The sequence below is a fragment of the Dreissena polymorpha genome, chromosome 2 (assembly GCF_020536995.1).
Source record: "Dreissena polymorpha isolate Duluth1 chromosome 2, UMN_Dpol_1.0, whole genome shotgun sequence".
In the NCBI taxonomy this organism is placed as follows: Eukaryota; Metazoa; Mollusca; class Bivalvia; order Myida; family Dreissenidae; genus Dreissena; species Dreissena polymorpha.
In genome coordinates, this window is record NC_068356.1 from 103,922,909 (window position 1) to 103,943,927 (window position 21,019).

Consider the following 21,019-nt stretch of genomic DNA (forward strand, 5'->3'; position numbering starts at 1 on the left):
CTTTGAGTTTTAAGGTCAAAAAAGGCCATAAATGAGCTTGTCCGGGCCATAACTTATAATGTGGTTTATTGTGAGATTTTAAAATCATTTGGCACATTTGTTCACCATCACTGGACAGTGTGTTGCGTGAAAGAATTACCTCAATATCTCCAAGGTCAAGGTCACACTTTGAGTTCAAAGGTCAAAAATGGCCATAAATGAGCTTGTTTTCAAATCATTTGGCACATTTGTTCATCATTATTGGACAGTGTGTCTCGCGAAAGAATGACGTCTATATCTCCAAGGTCAAGGTCACACTGAGTTCAAAGGTCAAAAATGGCCATAAATGAGCTTGGCCGGGCCATAAATATGTGGTTCATTGTGTGATTTTAAAATCATTTGTTCACCATCATGGGATGGTGTGTCGCACGAAAGAATTATGTCGATATCTCCAAGGTCAAGGTCACACTTTGCGTTCAAATGTCAAAAATGGCCATAAATGATAATTGCATAATAATTCTTAAAAAATCGCCATAAATTAGATTCTCTTGTTTTGTGAAGACAGCATGCAAAATAGTCTGTGTTAATGCATCATGTGTGGGTATACGTCACATCTGTGACAAAGCTCTAGTAATTTTTATAGACCGTTCCAGAATTTTGTCATTACCTGATTATCTCCCCTGAATACTCTGCGTCCGCTATTACACTGCTGCTTAACAAGCGGTAACATATATAAGAGAGCACCGATTATTCAACGGATGAAATTCTTTCTAAATTCTTATGCCGTCGTGACATGGCCTTGGTTCTTTTTGTAAAACTATTTTGTTTGTCATGCAAATTGTAGGAAAAAAAGTTTTTCTGCCAGGGGATATGTTACGCTAGTGTTAAATAAAAATGTTTGAAAAACATTTAATTAAATTTAATTAAAATAAATGCAATATTTTTCATTTGATTATTTGCATCAATCTTACAATCGTGTAAGCCTTTGCATTCCAGTGTTTAATTGCCCCTTTGTTCTGCATAATCCGATTATCTCGTTTTGATCAGATATTGTCCAGACTTAACTAACAACATGGTGTCATAACCCACACTGGGTGGCAGATGACAGTCTGGTCATTAAACACAATTGATGATGCCACCATGTCTCCTCTTTCTGGTAGTATGTAGCAGCCATTTGGTTTGGTAATTTACCTCTGACATACTTAACAGTTGCGTATATTAGATATGTTACATATTGTACAAATTAAAAGTTATGTCCAATATAGAATATCAGAAATTGTACACCGTAACGATACTAGCTCGTTTAAATTATGAATTTATGAAAAAATATATATAAAATATATATAAAGTATTAAATAATTATAAAATTTACGTAAAAACATTTAACGTATTTAGCGGGTATCGGTTAATTAAAACCACGTCATTCCATATGAAGATTTAATGTTACGGCAATGCATGACCGACATCAGAAATAACAAAAAATTACATTTGACACAAACAGAGGTAAAAAATATTTTCAAAAAATATATATGTATATAATATATGTGTGTCAAAATGTTAGATATTTGTCACTCATACTCACTAGTACAAAACCCATCAAATTAAAATTACATGTAAATACCTTCATTGACTTCGCTTTTAATAGGGCTTTGTTACAAGTACGTTTATTTTCAATGCACCCCTTACACTTTCTATCACTCATTTGTTTATCACACTAGCGTACTTATGCCATTGATAATTATATTTTTATAATTAGGTGTGTTACTATTGTAATTTATTGAAGCTTTTTTGCAAAAAAATAATACGGCTTATGCATAGAACTATTAGTTGTGTCAAATTGTCAGCCTTTCAGTCTTCAGATAATCTTTACTTTGATGCTAATGCCGCGTTTTTTTTAAAGATGCAAATAAATGTATTAATAAATTTGTTTGGCTCTAAATAATTTATTTTTGAAATATTATTTAGGTGTATTTTTCGGAGTTTTTTTCAATTAATTGACTAAACAAGTTTGTTATCCATATGTTTTGCGTTACTGCAAAGACCTATAAAATACATTTTTAAAATTTATCAAATACACGTGACATAATTCCAGCTCACAAAATTTAATTTAAATCCAAACAACATTTTTTTTATCTCTGATTTCAGTTAGAACAAGAAAAATAATGGAAGGCGTATCAAAAATATCATACTTGATATAATATGTTATGATTTAAGAATATAGAGTTTTACCAATTGAGACCAATTACAACTATTAGCGGTAGTTAATTGCGCGAGAATCTTTTAAAAGTATTCATTAAAATATAATCTGGTTGATGTTGCGACTATTAAAATCAACACAATACACGCGTGAATTGTTTGTACAAAGTTACAAGTAAAGTCTAATCAAAGACATAATATGAGCGACTGAACCGGCAAATTTTCGCCGATGATTACCACTTGATTTATAGGCTACTACACATAAAACAAATACACAAAAGCATTTTAAACATTTTATTTGTAACAATTAATCTCAACTTTAAACAATCATTTTAACAACAAAAAAGTGATAAGCGCCTGAAAATAATTCATTAAGTTTGGCGAAGCGTGTATTCTCTACGTCTTTGGCTTTTGGAATCGCACACTCGCACAAGTTAGCAGCAGCGTAATGGCGGACAGTCACGTGACTGACAATATGGCGGCGGTCAATTTATCGATTCTAGAACGGTCTATAGTGGACATTATTAATATTATTGTAACCATTTTTAAGAGCATCATTTTATTAAAGCAGTCATGAAGCAAGGCACTGAACTGTCTTAAAAAAAGTATACTGCCATGTTTTAAACGAAGCTTAACAATGCATTTAATGTATTTTTTCAGATTTTTAAAAGTTTTTTTTTTTTTTTTAAAGATTCTAACAAACTTAAAAAAACAAAACCCAAACCCATTCTTGTAAAAATTTTAAAACCAACACGTGTTTAGTTTTTCAATATTCTTTTAACAGTATACAGAAGCTACATTTTATGTTTTCATCTTCTCTAATTCGCTGCAATGGAGCTCGATTGGTCATTGTGTGCTTGGCTAATACGGAAATATAACCTGGCTACTCTTTAAGTATACATAAATGGACCCCAGGTACGGAAAATATACTTACCTGTACCCAGCCAATTAGACTGCACCTGAGTTTTATTCCTGCCCCAAATTGGATGTCGAAAAACCCGCAGAATACTAAAAAAATAATCTCTTTCCAAAAAAAACGCCTGAACATGCTTTTTGAGTAGTTAGTTTTGATGATATTGAGGCCAATTTACAGAATAAAACATAAATATTAACATACTTAATTTGAAAGAAATAGCCAATTACGACCAATTTAGTGTTAGAATTACCAGATACGTTTCAGTATATTTTCTGTACTGGAGTTTTTTTAGGTACATTTAAGTAGTACCCAAGCAGACAATTACCAATGGAGCTCAAATGAAGTTAACATTATCATCAGGTTGGTTAGGATTGTAATTTCAATGGACTAGTTAATTGGCCTGTCATAATAAACACTGGAATGTGAGAAACAGGGCCCACCTAATGCAAGTGATTCTTCTGTTGGGAACACGTATAACAAAAACATATGCCACTGAACAACATCCAAAACTTTTGCAAAATTAAAACTCAATGAATTTACTCACCCATGAAAATGTTGTTATCATCCGCCATAGGCGGAGGGATTTTGTTTTGGCGTTGTCCGTCCGTCTTTCCGTTTGTTCATCTTTGCCATATCTTGGAAGTGATTTTGCGGATTTCATTGAAACTTGGTATGAGTATATATATGGATAAGAAGATGATGCACGCCAAATGGCATTGTACATGGTGTAACACTTGTGTCCAGAAGCATATAAGCGGGGAATATCAATTCAACAAATTTGCTCTCTTTTTTTTTAAACGCATCGTAATGCAAATTCATGTAAGGAATATATATGTGCAATATTCATTCTTCTTAATGATCAGTGTCAGGTTAATATTGGCAGTATCCAATTGATACCTTAAATTAATTAATACTTGCAAGTTAGTAACCACACCAGCTTGTCTTCCACGCTTTCTGCTGTTTGATCTGTACGCTTAGTCTTTGGTGGACAGTTTTTTTCTGTTATATCGCATTATTTATTGCACATTCATTTTTTATGCATGCATGTATATTCTGTTGTAAAGAATTGCAATATAGTAGTCACCTTATTAACATCTTAAAATATCATGGTAAAACTGAAATGCATCAATATGCATATTGTCAGATTCCATTATAAATTTAATTTCATTTTATAAACTGTTTTGTTATGATAATATGCGAAGAAAATCTTCTTGGTTATTTAGCCACGTTTTCAACAAAGTTTAAAATCCTGTTAATTGGATAAGGGTATGCTTGGCATGGATGGGACATCCAATATATAGGATCTTGTATGAGTGGTTGTTTTGTATTGAATTTATTAAACAAGTCATCTAAATAAAGATAAAAACGAGGCTTGCCGATTTTTTATCTTTATTTAGATGACAAGTTTAATAAATTCAATACAAACTGACCACAAATCTAAGATTCTATTTATAACATGACCAACAAATTTTCTTTTTATTTTATTCTCTGTTCACCGTTTATTCACATGGCAAAAGAGTTTAACTTAAAAAAATTCGCTGGAATAATGATGTCATTTAGCCAAAAAAATTATTTCATTTCACAGTTATATAACTAGTGTAATAACACCCGTGTAATAAACAAAATTGAGCATTACGCTATTTCACTCCTGGACCGTAGGTCATGTTATTAACCCTTTGAATGCTGGGAAATTTGTCTTCTGCTAAAATGTCGTCTGCTGAATTTCTAAAATTAGCATTTTTTTCGATTTTTTTTAAAGAATACTATCAGAATAGCAAACAGTTTGGATCCTGATGAGACGCCACGTTCTGTGGCGTCTCATCTGGATCCAAACTGTTTGCAAAGGCCTTCAAAATTCGGTTCCCGCACTGAAAGGGTTAAGATGGTTTCTGGTCAAGAACTAGATAAAACATGGGATACAGTTAGCTTGCATGGAATCCTAGCTTGGGATGGTATTATGGCCATCAGGTAAAGGTCAAGGTATATGTTTATAAACATAGAAAGGCAGTTTATGCTCAATAAATTACATGAAGACAGCTAGGATTGCATGTTAGGCCTGGTTGGTCTAGGTCAGAGACACTGATAATAAAATAGGAAAAACAAAACAAAAAGGTGATTACCAGTCAATAATTTACATTTGAATTTATCAAACTTTATGAAAGTTTGTAAATAGCGAGCTTAAATGGAGATCATCCTTTCAAATCTATTTGAAGCAAGACTGGTCATGGCCGTGTTCACTTTTTGCCGAAAATTGAAGTGCAGTAACCGCTCAATATCTTAAGTTTGGATAGAGATGGACGTTTCACTTAAAATTGGTAGCTTACATGAAATGCTTAATTGGAATAGCATTTGGGCCAGTGAAGTCAAGGGTTAGGTCTTAGTTATTGAAATAGAACAACTCAACACAGGTGATTTCAGGTTAATAACAGTGACATTGATCAATCTTAATGAAACTTATGAGAAACAAAGTTTGCATGTAAACCTAGCTTGGGGTTGTACATGTTTTTATGTCCCTCACTATAGTAGTGGGGGACATATTGTATTTGCCCTGTCTGTTGGTCTGTTGGTTGGTTTGCGCCAACTTTAACATTTTGCAATAACTTTTGCTATATTGAAGATAGCAACTTCATATTTGGCATGCATGTGTGTCTCATGAAGCTGCACATTTTGAGTGGTGAAAGGTCAAGGTCATCCTTCAAGGTCTGAGGTCAAATATATATGGCCCAAATCGCTTATTTTATGAATACTTTTGCTATATTAAAGATAGCAACTTGATATTTGGCATGCATGTGTATCTCATGGAGCTGCACATTTTGAGTGGTGAAAGGTCAAGGTCATCCTTCAAGGTCAAATATATGGGTCAAAATTGCTCATGTAATGTCACTTCTGCAATATCGAAGCTAGCAATTTTATATTTGAAAAGCGTGTGTATCTCAAGGAGCTGCACATTTTGAGAGGTGAAGGGTCAAGGTCAAGGCCATCCTTCAAGGTCAAACGTCATATAGGGGGACATTGTGTTTCACTAACACATCTTGTTATTAAATAAATCAAAGCGGTGCAGTAGGCGGCATTGTGTTTCTGACAAACACATGGTGGTAAAAGGTCAAGGTCATCCTTTACGGTCTACGGTAAAAAATACAGATTTAAGGGAAGTAATAAGCTTTAAAATGGCAGAAAATTATTCAATATTGAACATACAGTCAACTCGCCAATAAGGGGTCACTATTGTGTATTTCATGAAAAAGTATAATCAAATCAAAAACAATTGTTGCATAGTGTGTCCCTTGAATAAATGTACAATTTTACAAATTTGTGAAAAGATGCTCAAACTGTTTATCTGACAGGGGAGATTATGCTGTTAATAGTGATCCTTTATTGGCAATAGTGAAAGGTAAAGGTTATCCTTCAAGGTCAAATATATGGGTCAAAATTGCTCATGTAATGTCACTTCTGCAATATTGAAGCTAACAATTTTATATTGGAAATGCATGTGTATCTCATGGAGCTGCACATTTTGAGTGGTGAAGGATCAAGGTCATCCTTTAAGGTCAAACGTCATATAGGGGGACATTGTGTTTCACAAACACATCTTGTTATGACGTGTTATGAAAAGCCAAGGTCATTGTTACCAAAAACAGAAAAATGGCTTACTCTCAATGGCATGAATTTTTAACCATTTCCCACTTAGATACATATTTTGACGCATTGTAGTCCCTTAGAAAGTTTACTTGAATTAAAGACCTTTCTTACTAAATTCAAGTTTTAAAGGCTTCATTTCCAACCCTAAGTTACTGATGAGCAGCAAACAGCATTAAACCTGGACATAATGTGAGTTACTCGCAGGCTGTTCTGGTTTTATGCTGATTGCAAAAGCCATTTTCACTTTTCTTCTTATGGGGGTAAGTGTTATTATTGTCTTGAAGTATTATGTGATGGTAGATTATGCGCAGACTAAGCTTGGGATTGCAATTTAGAGCCAGTCATTTCAAGGTCAACATCTTTGTAGCTAAACAAAGAGAAATGGCATTCTGTGGGATCTTAAATTTGTGGATCTCAAATTGTGCCAGTATTTTTCCCCAACAGTGCCTTGTGTAATGTGGTTTTCTGTTGTCACATGTAAGGGTTAGAAAAGGTAGCACATTGCTGGAAGTGTTATCCATTAATTACCTGTCATAAAAAGTTAGTTTCACATAGCCATATTTAGCAATTATCGCAACTCAATTATTAATAAATGAGTATAAAAGCAGATTGGTGGTCATTTTACATCTACAAGTACCTCCTTTAAAGATTAACTCATTTTAATTCTTAAAACAATGTTATGTATACATGAAAACATGATATTTGATATGTGAGTGTTTTTTGTTTTGGGAAATGTTGCTTAAATGAGTATACCATACAAATCAGGCTTGAATAAACGCAAGATAACATTATTACCAGAATGTCCAAAGTTGGCAGCTGCCTCATTTTATGCTGTTTGCTTAATCACTTGTATGAATTGTTTTCAGGCAAGAAAGGAGAAAGTTTTGAGTTGAACAACACTGCTGGTGATAATGATTCATCATTTCAACAAGTATGTTATTTATTTGCACAGAATATATTCATGGTATCATATTGTTGAAGCCTTTTGTCCGTCATGCCTGTTAAGTCATATGAGCCAGTTTTCTGAGAAAACTGGGCATAATGCATGTGCGTAAAGTGTCGTCCCAGATAAGCCTGTCCGCCTGAATTGGATTTTTGCTAGGAAAAGACTTCATTTAAACGAAAAATGCCATAAAAGCAGAAAGTGTTGTCCCTGATTAGCCTGTGCGGAATGCACAGGCTAATCTGGGATGACACTTTACGCACATGCATTTTGCCCAGTTTTATCAGAACACGACTCATATCAACATTTGTCTATTTAACACTCTAGCTGCAAAACCTCTTAGCCTTTCTACGTGAAACTTGCTCAGAACATTGTCCAAATGTAATCTGAGTCAGTTTGAAATTGGGTCATGTGAGGTCAAAAACTTGGTCACTAGGTAAAGTTAATGAAAAAGCTTGTTAACACAGTAGAAGTCACTTTTTGTGCAATCTTCTTTAAGCGATAAAACAAAATTGTTCTAATGTAATCTCTTTGGTGGATTGAAAATGGTTATAGTATGTTGACAAACAAAGCTGCCATGGAATGGACAGTTTGCCATATATGACTATTGTGAAACCTTGTTAACACTAGAAGTCATTTTTTTTGTCCAATCATGATGAAAATTGATCAGCACATTTGTTTTTGTGATAGTGTGACAATTGTTCAAGTCTGTTGATCATAATGGCAGCCAGGGTGTAGGGCAATAACCCTACACTTATTTTTTTCTGAGAAAACCCGAGGTATTGTCATAGCCAGCTTTTCGTCCCCCTTCCGCCGTGCTAAAATCTTAACATTGGCTCTAAAATCTAAGTGCTTCCACCTACAACTTTGATACTTCATATGTAGCAACAGCTTGATGAGTTCTACACGCCACATCCATTTTTGGGTCACTAGATCAAAGGTCAAGGTCACTGTGACCTCTAATATAAAACTTTAACATAGGCTCTAAAATCCAAGTGCTTCCACCTACAACTTTGAAACTTCATTTGTAGATGCACCTTGATGAGTTATACACACCACACCCATTTTTGGGTCACTAGGTAAAAGGTCAAGGTGACTGTGACCTCTAATATAAAACTTTAACATAGGCTTTAAAATCAAAGTGCTTCCACCTACAACTTTGAAACTTCCTATGTAGATGCACCTTGATGACTTCTACACGCCACACCCATTTTTGGGTCACTAGGTCTAAGATCAAAGTCTCTGTGACCCACAGTAATTCATTTACTTTCATTTATTAAAAACTGCACCCACAGCCAAGCGTTGGCACCCACTATGCAGTGCTCTTGTTGTGTGTTTAATACACCATATATCAAGGGATTTGCACCCTTCCATAAACAAACTATTTTCAGTAGGGCATGCTATGATATTTGAGGAAAAAAAATGATTGTGGTTTGTTATATATGGACTTAATTAAAAATGATTGTTGCTTTTTATTAAACATGGCTGTTAGGTGTAAAAGCAATTTTATTGTGAAATTTAGTGAACACTTTCTGTTGAGAACAGTTACCCAAGATTTTTTGGGTCTCAGATCAGGCTTTGGTCCTCTTGCTATTAGTGTGATAACTTTAATCATTTAAAAACTAGTAACGTAGCTTCTTGGTCTTCATAGCCAATGGGGCTTTGAAACGTTCAACATCTCATTTTCAGAGGCACTTTTGTTTAGCCAAAAAGATTAATTATAATTTAACAGTGATATCATAAGAGGACGACAATAGGCGTAATATACATGTATATATTTTGCAATTATAAGAGGTTCAAGTCAGAAACAAGAAGAAATGTTCAAACTGCATTTAATTTATTTTTATTCTGGATTGTTTACAGGAGTTAATTCATTCTGAGAGTTCTATGCCATATTTCTAGCTTTTCTGAGCACACATTTCTCATTTCTGAGCACAAATTGCTCAAAGTTATCTATTGTAATCTACCTTTGTCAGGTGTTGTAGGATGTGTTGTGTTTGGTGTGTATTGTAGCATGGTAACACGCTAGAGGCCACATTTTTCATTGAGCCTTGATGAAACTTGGTTGGAATGCTTATCTTGGCAATATCAAGGCCAATTTCAAAATCTTGATCATATGCGTCGAAAAACTATGACAGATGGTCTTGTTACCACTCTAGAGGCCTCGTTTATGACTCAATCTTCATAAAACTTATTCAGAAAGTTTAGTTTGAAAATATCTAGTCCAATATCTAATCTGGGTCATGTGCATCAAGGAAAAGAGTTACTTGGTTGAATCTCATGAACATCAGTTTACCTTTATGACTCATTCTTTCTAAACTTTGTCAAAATGTTAATTTCCGTGTTCACAAAATCTTGAAAAAACAAATCTTCAGCATTGAATCTTATTTTTAGCTCACATGTAACGATAATGACACTGTGAGCTTATGTGATCGTGTGATGTCCTGCGTGCGTGTTTATCTTGATGAAATCTGGGTTGGGATTGTATTTGGGTCATCAGGGGTCAAAAACTAGGTCACTAGGTCAAATCATAGAAAAACCTTGTGTAGACAATAGAGGTCACAGTAATAGATCTTAATGAAATATGATCAGAATGTTTGTCTTGTTAAAATCTGGATTGGGATCAAATTTGGGTCATCTAGGGTCAAAAACTAGGTCACTATGTCAAATAAAATATAAAAAAACTTGTGTAGACAGTAGAGGTCACAGTTTTCATCCAATCTTAATAAAATTTGGCCAGAATGTTAATCTTGATGAAATCTGGGTTGGGATTGTATTTGGGTCATCTGGGGTCAAAAATTTGGTCACATATCTTTGAAACAATATAACATTTAGTTACAACTTCACTGATTTATTGCTGATACTATCAAACCTTCACTAAAGTCCAGCCTGCTCCCTTGGGACAGCTCTTATAATAAATGTGGCCTATTTGCACTTCATTATATAGCTAGCCATAGTCTGATAGAATTTAAGTTGGTGTAGCAAGGTTAGTCAGGTGAGCAATTCAGGGCCATGATGGCCCTCTTGTTGTTTATTGCCTGGCTTGGGCACCTTCATAATATTTTAACGGCAAACCATTCCATATTTTTCAACAAGTAACATAAAAGATTAAAACAATATTAAAGGATACAACTTTGAAAACTAAAGCAACTGGTAGCACCAGAATTCAGTAATTGTCTTTAAATTACATTGTTCTATGCAGGTTAATCCTTCACTTTTATCTAGCTTTTCAATCTAAGCTTCAATATTTGTGGTCATAATGAAGTGTACATGTTAACTCTTTCGGGGCTGGAACCAAATATTGAAGGCCTTTGCAAACAGTTTGGATCCAGATGAGACGCCACAGAACGTGGCGTCTCATCAGGATCCAAACATTTTGCTATTCTGATAGTATTCTTTGAAAAAAATAGCGAAGAAAATGCTAATTTTAGAAATTCAGCAGACGATATTTTAGCAGATGACAAATTTCCCAGCAGGCAAAGGGTTAATTGATAGTTTACTGTGCAGTATATGTCTGCATATGTGTTGATCTCTTTCAGGCCGGTGTGAAGTCATTCAAGGTCTGGGTGTTGGCTGTACAAGGCATTGGGCTATTCAGTCTGTCTCTGGCAGTCATCATCATTGTTGCCATTGGCGAAAGTGACGAAATGTGAAATATGGTTGACATAGGTGGCAATGCCAACAACAACCCATACCTACCGCCAGATATGGGCACTGTAATCTCATTTCTGTTGTCTCTTAATATTAATCTACAATAAATTTAATATACTTGCCTCAATATATTTTAGAAGAAAAGAAATCATTTCTGCATGCATAGCAGAAGCTTCAAACATCTGAACCTTCTTTGTATATATATATATATATATATATATATATATATATATATATATATATATATATATATATATATATATATATATATATATATATTAAACAAAAATAAAGAATAACAAGATAAAATACATTAGAAATTAAACAAACAAAATACATGAGTATTTGAAACAAGTAGGCTTCAATAATTATCATTCTTTAAGAGAGCACTTAATGTTATTTCCTGCCTAAGATGTTATGGTATACTCAATTCTAAGTTATAATTGTCAATACTTTGCAGTATTTTAAGAATTATGATGGTATTTATTTGTTTTACATGCAAACTTTACACCTGTTTTACTAATATGGTTGTTATGTATTATTATATAAAGATACATATCAGAAAATATTTAAGGTAAATTGCAGTTACTTGTAAGAATAAACTCAGTATAAAAAGTTATTTGAAATGACAATAAAACTCTTGACAGATATAATGTCTTCTTGATTTCGGTTTTCACTTTGTTGTTCATGTGCAGATGTGTAATTGTCCTTCATAAATTCAATGTACCGGTGCATGTTGTTTCATTTAGTAAACATGTAAATGTTTCAATGATGACATGATACCTATTTTGATAGACAATAATGTGTAGGCTGTATAAGTATGTACTCTGTATTTGGTGTTTTATAAATGTTAATGTTTTTCTCTGTTTACTCATTAAACGTAATGCTGTTTTTTAACAATTGTTTTAATATAGGCACTTTCTGCATCTGGAATGTCAGAACTTTAGAATTTTTGGTAATGTAGATGTTTCAAAAATTGTTTTCAATTTACAGATTGTTTACATGTATACATATGTATGTATTTGTAATATTGTATAAAACATGTACATTAAGATGACAAAGTTTTTAACAGTGGTTTCTTTTATAAATTTCATTTTACAATATTTACATGTGCTGTTATAGTATATCCAGTCATTTTAGTCTTTAGTCTTTCATTTATGCTAAGGGCCATTTCAATTTCCTATGCCGTTTTTTTATGAGAAAGAAGTTATAGATTTGCTCTTGCCTGTCAAAAAATCATGAAACTTAGTAAGAAACTTGTTTTACTGATTTCTCTGCAGAGCTTGAAAATGGTTCTTTTTCTTTGAAAAACATGACTTCTAAGAAGCAGGTCAGTTTTCCTTACAGGGCTGTAGAAATACAGTAGAAGTCACACTTTTTGCCCAATCATTATTATACTTATTCCATTTTTTGTTTTGTTCAAGGTTTATGAAACTTGATCAGAACCTTTGTCTTAATGATAGTTTGGCTAGGGTTGAAAAAGGTTTTATTTTTTAAATAAAAGAACGCCTGGGATGGGATGGCAGTTTTCCATGATGGGCAATGGTGAGACAATACCATGCAGCTTAGAACAGTACATTTGGGTCTTAGGTGAGCCCGTAAGGGACTTTGGCTGTCATGTTTAGTTTTATATTCCTTCTCCGAATAAAGATTTTGAGGATAAATATTTATGTTAAATGTTGCAATATATATGTTTTAGTGTTTTGTCATCATATACGTAAACTGACTAATTGAGATTTAATTTGTTCACTGAAGTAATGTGGACCACTTTGACAAGCTTAATTGTAATAAATTCATCAAATGTTGTTTACTTGTAATGTTATAAAGTGTATAAACTATGCTTATCAATTAAAGGATAGAGATGCAAAATTATATGATACTAGTAAATCATAATGTTCTTGGTGTAGGCCTTGTACTATCCTACATTCTTGACAGATATTTTTACCCGAATCTAAAGATTTTTTTAATTTCCATTTCATACTCCTATTTTACTTATATATACTCACATTTACTTATATATACTCACATTGACTTTAATCTCCTTTTTTTCAATTGTGTATGTTATCATGTTTTTAAAATAATTAACTCTGTAAGTAACTGGTACTGTTTTCATGGAATCTGAAAAAAAATGCAGGCAAAAAAATAATAATCAAGAAACGAATCTTATTATAACCTTAATATCTCTAAAAAGAACATATTATGGGATTTAGCGGATGGCCAAATTGGCACATTTATTTTTAGCTCACCTGAGCACAACGTGCTCATAGTGAGCTTGTGTGATCGCTTTTTGTCCGTCATGCGTCGTGCGCCGTCATCCTTTGCCTTGTTAACTCTCTAGTGGCCACATTTATTGTCCAATCTTCATGAAATTTGGTTAGGAGATTGGTCTCAATGATATCTTGGATGAGTTCGAAAATGGTAACGTTTGCTTGACAAACATGGCTGCCATGGGGCGGGGCATTTTTCCTTATATGGCTATAGTAAAATCTTGTTAACTCTCTAGAGGCCACATTTATTGTCTGATCTTCATGAAACTTGGTCAGAAGATTCATCCCAATAATATATTGGATGAGTTCGAAAATGATGCCGGTTGGTTGAAAAACATGGCCGCCAGGGGGCGGGGTATTTTTCCTTATATGGCTATAGTAAAACCTTGTTAACACTCTAGAGGCCACATTATTTTCCGATCTTCATGAAACTTGGTCAGAAGATTTGTCCCAATGATATCTTGGATGAGTTCAAAAATGGTAACCTTTGCTTGAAAAACATGGCTGCCAAGGGACGGGGCATTTTTCCTTATATGGCTATATATTGCTATAGTAAAATCTTGTTAACACAGTAAAGGCCACATTTATTGTCCAATCTTCATTAAACTTGATCAGAAGATTCATCCCAATAATATCTTGGACGAGTTCGAAAATGATGCCGGTTGGTTGAAAGCATGGCCGCCAGGGGGCGGGGCATTTTTCCTTATATGGCTATAGTAAAACCTTGTTCACTCTCTAGAGGCCACATTAATTTTGCGATCTTCATAAAACTTGGTCAGAAGATTTGTCTCAATGATATCTTGTATGAGTTCGAAAATGGTAACCTTTGCTTGAAAAACATGGCTGATAAGGGGCGGGGCATTTTTCCTTATATGGCTATAGTAAAATCTTGTTAACACTCTAGAGGCCACATTTATAGTCCGATCTTCATGAAACTCGGTCAGAAGATTCATCCCAATAATATCTGGGACGAGTTCAAAAATGATGCCGGTTGGTTGAAAAACATGGCCACCATGGTGGCGGAGCATTTTATCTTATATGGCTATAGTAAAACCTTGTTAACATTCTAGAGGTAACATTAATTTTCCGATTATCATGTAACTTGGTCAGAAGATTTGTCCCAATGATATCTTGGATTAGTGGGAAAATGGTTTTGGTTGCTTTACAAACATGGCCACCAGGGGTGGGGCATTTTTCCTTTTATGGCTATAGAAAAACCTTGTAAACACTCTAGACTAGAGGCCACATTTATTTTCTGATCTTCATGAAAGTTGTTAAGACGATTTGTCCCAATAATATCTTGTTATCTCAGGTGAGCGACTTTAGGCCTTTCAGGCCCTCTTGTTTTTCTCTCTAACATGTTCAGTTTTCATAATATATATTTACCAAACATTCTGAAAATGTTTGTTGAGATAAAATGGAGGCAATCTTTTATAACTCTGACAGTTGTCCTCATTTATTTACCAAACCTTCAGGAAATGTTTCTTGACTTGACATAAAATGGAGAACAGCATAAAATGGAGGCCTGGTTTGATTACCAGCCAAATGGTACCAGGAACTTCAGATTAACTGCCCTTTGTTTATAAGAAAAATGCTGTTCAAACTCTCTAAATTTATTCACTGTTCACAGCATCTTCACCTAACTTTCTTGATATTTTTTTTAATTAAATGGAAGTTAATTTTAATAATCAAATAACAAATATGGCATCCCATGGGGTCCACTTCTTAGACAGGGCGTACTTCTATCACTGACCTTTTTTTTAAATTAAATGTACCCTAAACATATCACCATAATAAGTAACATTTATTATGTTCAATTTAGAAATGAACTATTTTATTATTTATTTTGTCATACTGATGTTTACAACTTGTTTTAAAACTATGGGTTTGTATAAATTTATAATTGTTTATTCTTGATTTCATCTGTGCTCTTTTTTGAACAAATCGTATTTCAGCATTTATCACTACAGTCTCTTTCAATAAAAAAAGCAACTTATGTGTGTTCCCTCTTTTGTTGTGTTAATTCTAAAAAGGTATGGTAATTTTGTCGTCTCTGAAAAAAGTTGTGCAATCGGTGGTGAAAATGAATAAATACGATTGATCATATATTTCTTTTATACCTAATGATAAAAGACGTCATTTCTGCAGTGAAATAAGAGCAGTGAAAATAAACAAATGGTTATTTTCACCGATGAAAATAACACCTTTTCGGAACTCATTTTTCTATTTTTAGATTTTCATAGACAAAAAAATAATTCAATGTTCACGAGTAAATTAAAATCGACATTCCACCGAATCCAACAAATTTTCTTTTTATTTTATGCTTTTTCACCTTTTACTTACTTAAAGTAACATTACAACTCAAAATCAACGGAAATTGTGTACAATATTTGGTAAAATAAAGCTTAACATTAAAATATCATTGTTCCTTATGGCAATTGCCGAAATTTCAACGCCAGATGTTGTCTAGTAAAATAGATGTTTGTAGATACAAATTGCCATTTTTTGTCCCCTACCGGTGACTTGTGGTTTGCGCTCTGTCTGTCAGTCAGTCACACTTTTGGATCCTGCGATAACTTTAAAAGTTCTTCATATTTTTTCATGAAACTTGAAACATGGAAAGATTGCAATATGGACATTTTGCACGTCATTTCATTTTGTTTCTACGTCAAAAATTATGATTGCTATGGCAACAAATAGACCAGAAATACTGCTGAAAATGGTGTTTTTTTCTGGATCCTGCGATAACTTTAAAAGTTCTTCATATTTGTTCATGAAACTTGAAATATGGATAGATGGCAATATGGACATTATGCACGTCATTGCATTTTGTTCCTACGCCAAAAATTATGGTTGCTATAGCAACAAATAGACTAGAGATACTGCTGAAAATGGTGGGTTTTTTCTGGATCCTGCGATAACTTTAAAAGTTCATTAATATTTTTTCATGAATCTTGAATCATAAATAGATGGCAATATGGACATTATGCACGTCATTTCATTTTGTTCGCGGGAAATTAAAATGGACTTAAATGTGTCACAAATAAATAACAAGAGCACCGCATAACGGGTGCCACGCTAGGCTGCGAAAGCTTGTCAGATTTTTTTTTTTTTTTAGAAGTCACAGTGGCACTTGACCTTTGACCTAGTGACCCAAAATGGGTGTGGCGTATAGAACTCATCAAGGTGCATCTACATGTGAAGTTTCAAAGTTGTAGGTGGAAGCACTGTGACGTTAGAGGCAAAGTTAAAGTTTTATATTAGAGGTCACAGTGACCTTGACCTTTGACCTAGTGACCCAAAAAATGGGTGTGGCGTGTAGAAGTCATCAAGATGCATGTATATATGAAGTTTCAAAGTTGTAGGTGGAAGCACTTTGATGTTAGAGGCAAAGTTAAAGTTTTATATTAGAGGTCACAGTGACCTTTGACCTAGTGACCCATAAATAGGTGTGTCGTGCAGAACTCATCAAGGTGCATGTACATATGAAGTTTCAAAGTTGTAGGTTGAAGCACTGTGATGTTAGGGGCACAGTTAAAGTTTTATATTAGAGGTCACAGTGACCTTGACCTTTGACCTAGTGATCCAAAAATGGGTGTGGCGTGTAGAAGTCATCAAGGTGCATGTAAATATGAAGTTTCAAAGTTGTAGGTGAAAGCACTTTGATGTTAGAGGCAAAGTTAAAGTTTTATATTTGAGGTCACACTGACCTTGACCTTTGACCTAGTGACCCAAAAATGGGTGTGTCGTGTAGATCTCATCAAGGTGCATGTGCATATGAAGTTTCAAAGTTGTAAAAGGAAGCACTTTAATTTTAGAGCCAATGTTGAGGTTTTAGCACGACGCCCGGACGGCGGACAACGAGGAGGCTATGACAATACCTCGGGTTTTCTCCGAAAACAGCCGAGCTAAAAACGAGCATTTTGTATCTACAAAAATCTATGTAATCAAACCACATCCAGCGTTGAAATTGTGGCTCTTGCTATAAGGAACACTGATTGTTTAGGTGTTAACTTTATTTGACAAAATTCTTAACGAAATTTTCGTTGATTTTGAGCGTTATAGATCTAGAGACATTAAGAAATGAATAGCATTTTTCTGCATTTCATCGGTGTACGAACTGTTTTGAAAATACGCCTAATTTGCATAAACGCCGACGGCGTTTATGCAAGTATTAGGTGTATTTTTCCCGACAGTTCATACACATATGAAATGCAGAAAAATGTTATTCAATTCTTATAATTACAACACAAAATGATCTTAAAGCAGAAATTCTATCATGGTAAGGGTCATAAAAGTCCTTTTTAATCAAGCGTATGAATCTATTTTCAGTTTCGGTTTCATCTCTGTCAAATAAGTACTGTATATCGTTAAAGTTCGCGCACAAAACGTAATTTCGCTATTGACCAATAAAATCAACGCCATTAAGTTTCGCGCAAAACATAACGTTATTTTGGTAGCTTGTTTATGACCAGAAAGTAGCGCTATGAATATTCATGTTTAAATTTGCATACGAAGTGGCCCGCGGGGGGGGGGGGGTAACTTCCTATATACGGGTATAAAGGGGTGTATGGCACGCCTGAACCACAAAAAAGAGAAAAACTAAGTTTAAGTAACTTAAACTTAGTTTTTCACTACTTAAACTCAATTTAAGTAACTTAATTCGAATTAACGCTACTAAATGCATTAAGTAGTTAAGAAGAGTTATTTTCTATTTATGTGAGAAAAATGAATTAAGCAGAGAAAAACTTAGTTTAACTCGTTAAGTGCGCCCGAACAACAAAAATTGATTTTAATTACCGTTAAGTTACTTAAATTGCATTTAACGCTGCTTAAAATTAATTTAAGTGCTTTCGCATCGTTAATTGTATTTAATTATTACTTAAGTAATAAAATTTTTACTTAAGTTGAATTATTAATTATCGTTAAGTCAAAACTCGCGTCCGAAAATAAGCATATGAAACAAGCGTTTTGATTGGTTGTCAGGTTTGTTAATAAATTCTGTGGTCACCTTACTGGACCTCCAATTTTTTTACCAGTCATGTCCTGAGGTCCTGTGAGTTTGGCTGGGACTGTAAGATATGCATTGCGGTTTAGATCTATTTAAAACAATTTGCCTAACATTTTTTTATACCTTTATCTGGAATTTGGGAATGAATTTAATTTAATCCAGGAAATCGGGAAAGGACTCAAAGGAGCAAAATAATAGGTACAGGATTTCGGGATGGGACTCCCTCCTTACCCCCTTTATGCATGACAGGCCAAAAAGTTTGTTATATTTAGCATTCTACTCACCATAACGATCAACTGAATGACTGCTGTGTTGAGCATGTTGAGTCAAATCAGGGAGACTATCTCTGACTAACACTACTGACTGGATGGTGCTCTTCAGTAAATCCTCTGGGACGGTGTGGTCATTCTCAAGTCTCTGCAAGTTTGTAAGAAGACTGGCGATCTGGGTGCGAGCTGCAGAAACGTCAAGGTTGCCGTTCTGTTTGCCTCTCTGTACATCTCTGAGTGTTATTGAAACTCTTTCAAGAACACTGTCAGCTGTAGGTAAATGCGTGCGTTGTAACCGATCCATTGCAAAATTGTAAATGGCGGTAGAAGAATATCCTTTCCTGTTTACGTTTGTTACGACGTTTCTGATTGGCTTAGGTCTTCCGGATCATTAACTGACCAATCAAAACAATTCGACTTTACAACTTAAGTAAAATTCCTTACTAAAGTTGAATTCGTGTAACTGAAAACATATTTTAAGTAGAAAAACCTATTTTAACGCAACTTAATTGAAAATAGTACAATTGATAGAGAAAATCCTTGTTAAGTTGAATTAATTCAACTTAAGTAAGAAAATTACCATTAAGCACCGTTAATGCATTTTCGGTGTTTTAATTAGCGTTAACGCCGCGGGAACCACAAAAACTACTTAAATTCATTTTAAGCAGCGTTAATTCGAATTAAGTAACTTAAATTGAATTTAAGTAGAGAAAAACCTAGTTTAAGTAACTTAAACTTAGTTTTTCTCATTTTTGTGGTTCAGGCGTGCCATAGGGGTGTGCCGATTTTATTGTGAGTGATTTTCGACTTAAATTATAGAAATGGGTATGGTTTTGAGCATCTTAGTATAGATATGGGTATTGAAATAAGAAATTTGCTTGTATATAAATGCAAATAGATTTGAAAGTATCAGTATCAAAATGGGTATGATAAATGTCATTCTTGCATATAAAATGGGTATCAAAAAGTAAATTTTCAGTAGAGCTAGCGGGAGAGATGCAGAAACTTGACTGTTTTTATATGCTGCTTGATCGACCAAGATTATACGCACTGACGTCATATATTAGCATACGTCATAAATGTGACAAAATCTACATAATCTAAAAGTGCCGGAAAAGTGCAATTACTGCAGATGATTTATGAAAATTGTGTCGGAATTAGACGACTATCAAAATAACCGACTTTACGCTACATGTGTACACGGAATTATACTCTGCCAATCCCGGCTGTCATTGTGACATCTTGGATAATAGCTCTAATAAATGTTTTGTAGAAACTTTTGATTATGTGTGGCATCAAGAAATCGTTATCACAGGCTTTGAAAGTAAATTAAGAAAACACTTAAACATATTTGATTTCCGGCCATACTTAAATATAGGATTTTATTAAAAGTTGAAAACATATTGAAAATGGGGATTTCTATTACGATAGACGAATTGGAAAGCGACCAATCTGTCTTCGTTTACAGTTTAGATATTTCTCTAGTTCAACTAAGGGTCCAGTTTATTAAAAAAAAAGTATTGAAATGGGTCCACTTTCTCAATGGTATCGTAAACAAATGGGTATGCTTTTTCAAAAATCTTGTATCAAAATGGGTCTACTTTATCAGAATTCCGGTATAAAAAAGGGTCACATTTCGGAAGTCTCAGCGGGACACCCCTACCCTAAAATTTGGGAAGTTACTCCCTCCCCCTCCCCCGGGCGAAGTGGGTTCATCGAAAAATGAAAAACCGGTCACGTGAACAAATTATCCAATCAGAATGCAGCATTCATATGAACGTTAAAGCAGTTGTAATTATATTTTATCGCATTCTATACCCTGTTTCCCATGTAATACAACCATTACATATTTTTTTTATTACACATGTGTAATACCACATTTTAAAGCGTTTTCATTGGCTTATATTTCGTTTATTGACCAATCGCATTTTGTTATTTTGACGAAATGACGTTGCAACGTCAAATGACGTCACAAAATGTAAACAACATTCGCGATTTTATCATTATGTTTGCGTAAATATTTATTTACTTTGCTAATTTAAAAGCATGTGATCCCGCAGTGTGATAAAAAAGATCTGACACTCGTTGTCATATCATACCATATTTTATGAAACTCGTCCATGAAATTCGTTAGTAAGCTCGCCAGAG

The 21,019-nt window shown here is 34.1% G+C and overlaps 1 protein-coding gene and 1 long non-coding RNA gene across 8 annotated transcripts in view; one reads left to right on the top strand and one right to left on the bottom strand.

The window, feature by feature from the left end:
• LOC127868335 (putative ferric-chelate reductase 1) overlaps window positions 1–15,587 on the top strand; it is a 93,944-nt gene extending 78,357 nt beyond the window's left edge. For all 6 annotated transcript variants that reach the window (XM_052409999.1, XM_052410000.1, XM_052410002.1 and 3 more), the window contains 2 exons: window positions 7,597–7,661; window positions 11,213–15,587. In XM_052409999.1, coding sequence (XP_052265959.1) covers window positions 7,597–7,661; window positions 11,213–11,326 — 179 coding nt within the window. In that variant the 3' untranslated portion in view covers window positions 11,327–15,587. The remainder of the gene's footprint in view (window positions 1–7,596; window positions 7,662–11,212) is intronic.
• LOC127868338 (uncharacterized) overlaps window positions 1–21,019 on the bottom strand; it is a 153,429-nt gene that overhangs the window by 18,370 nt on the left and 114,040 nt on the right. The window lies entirely within an intron of this gene.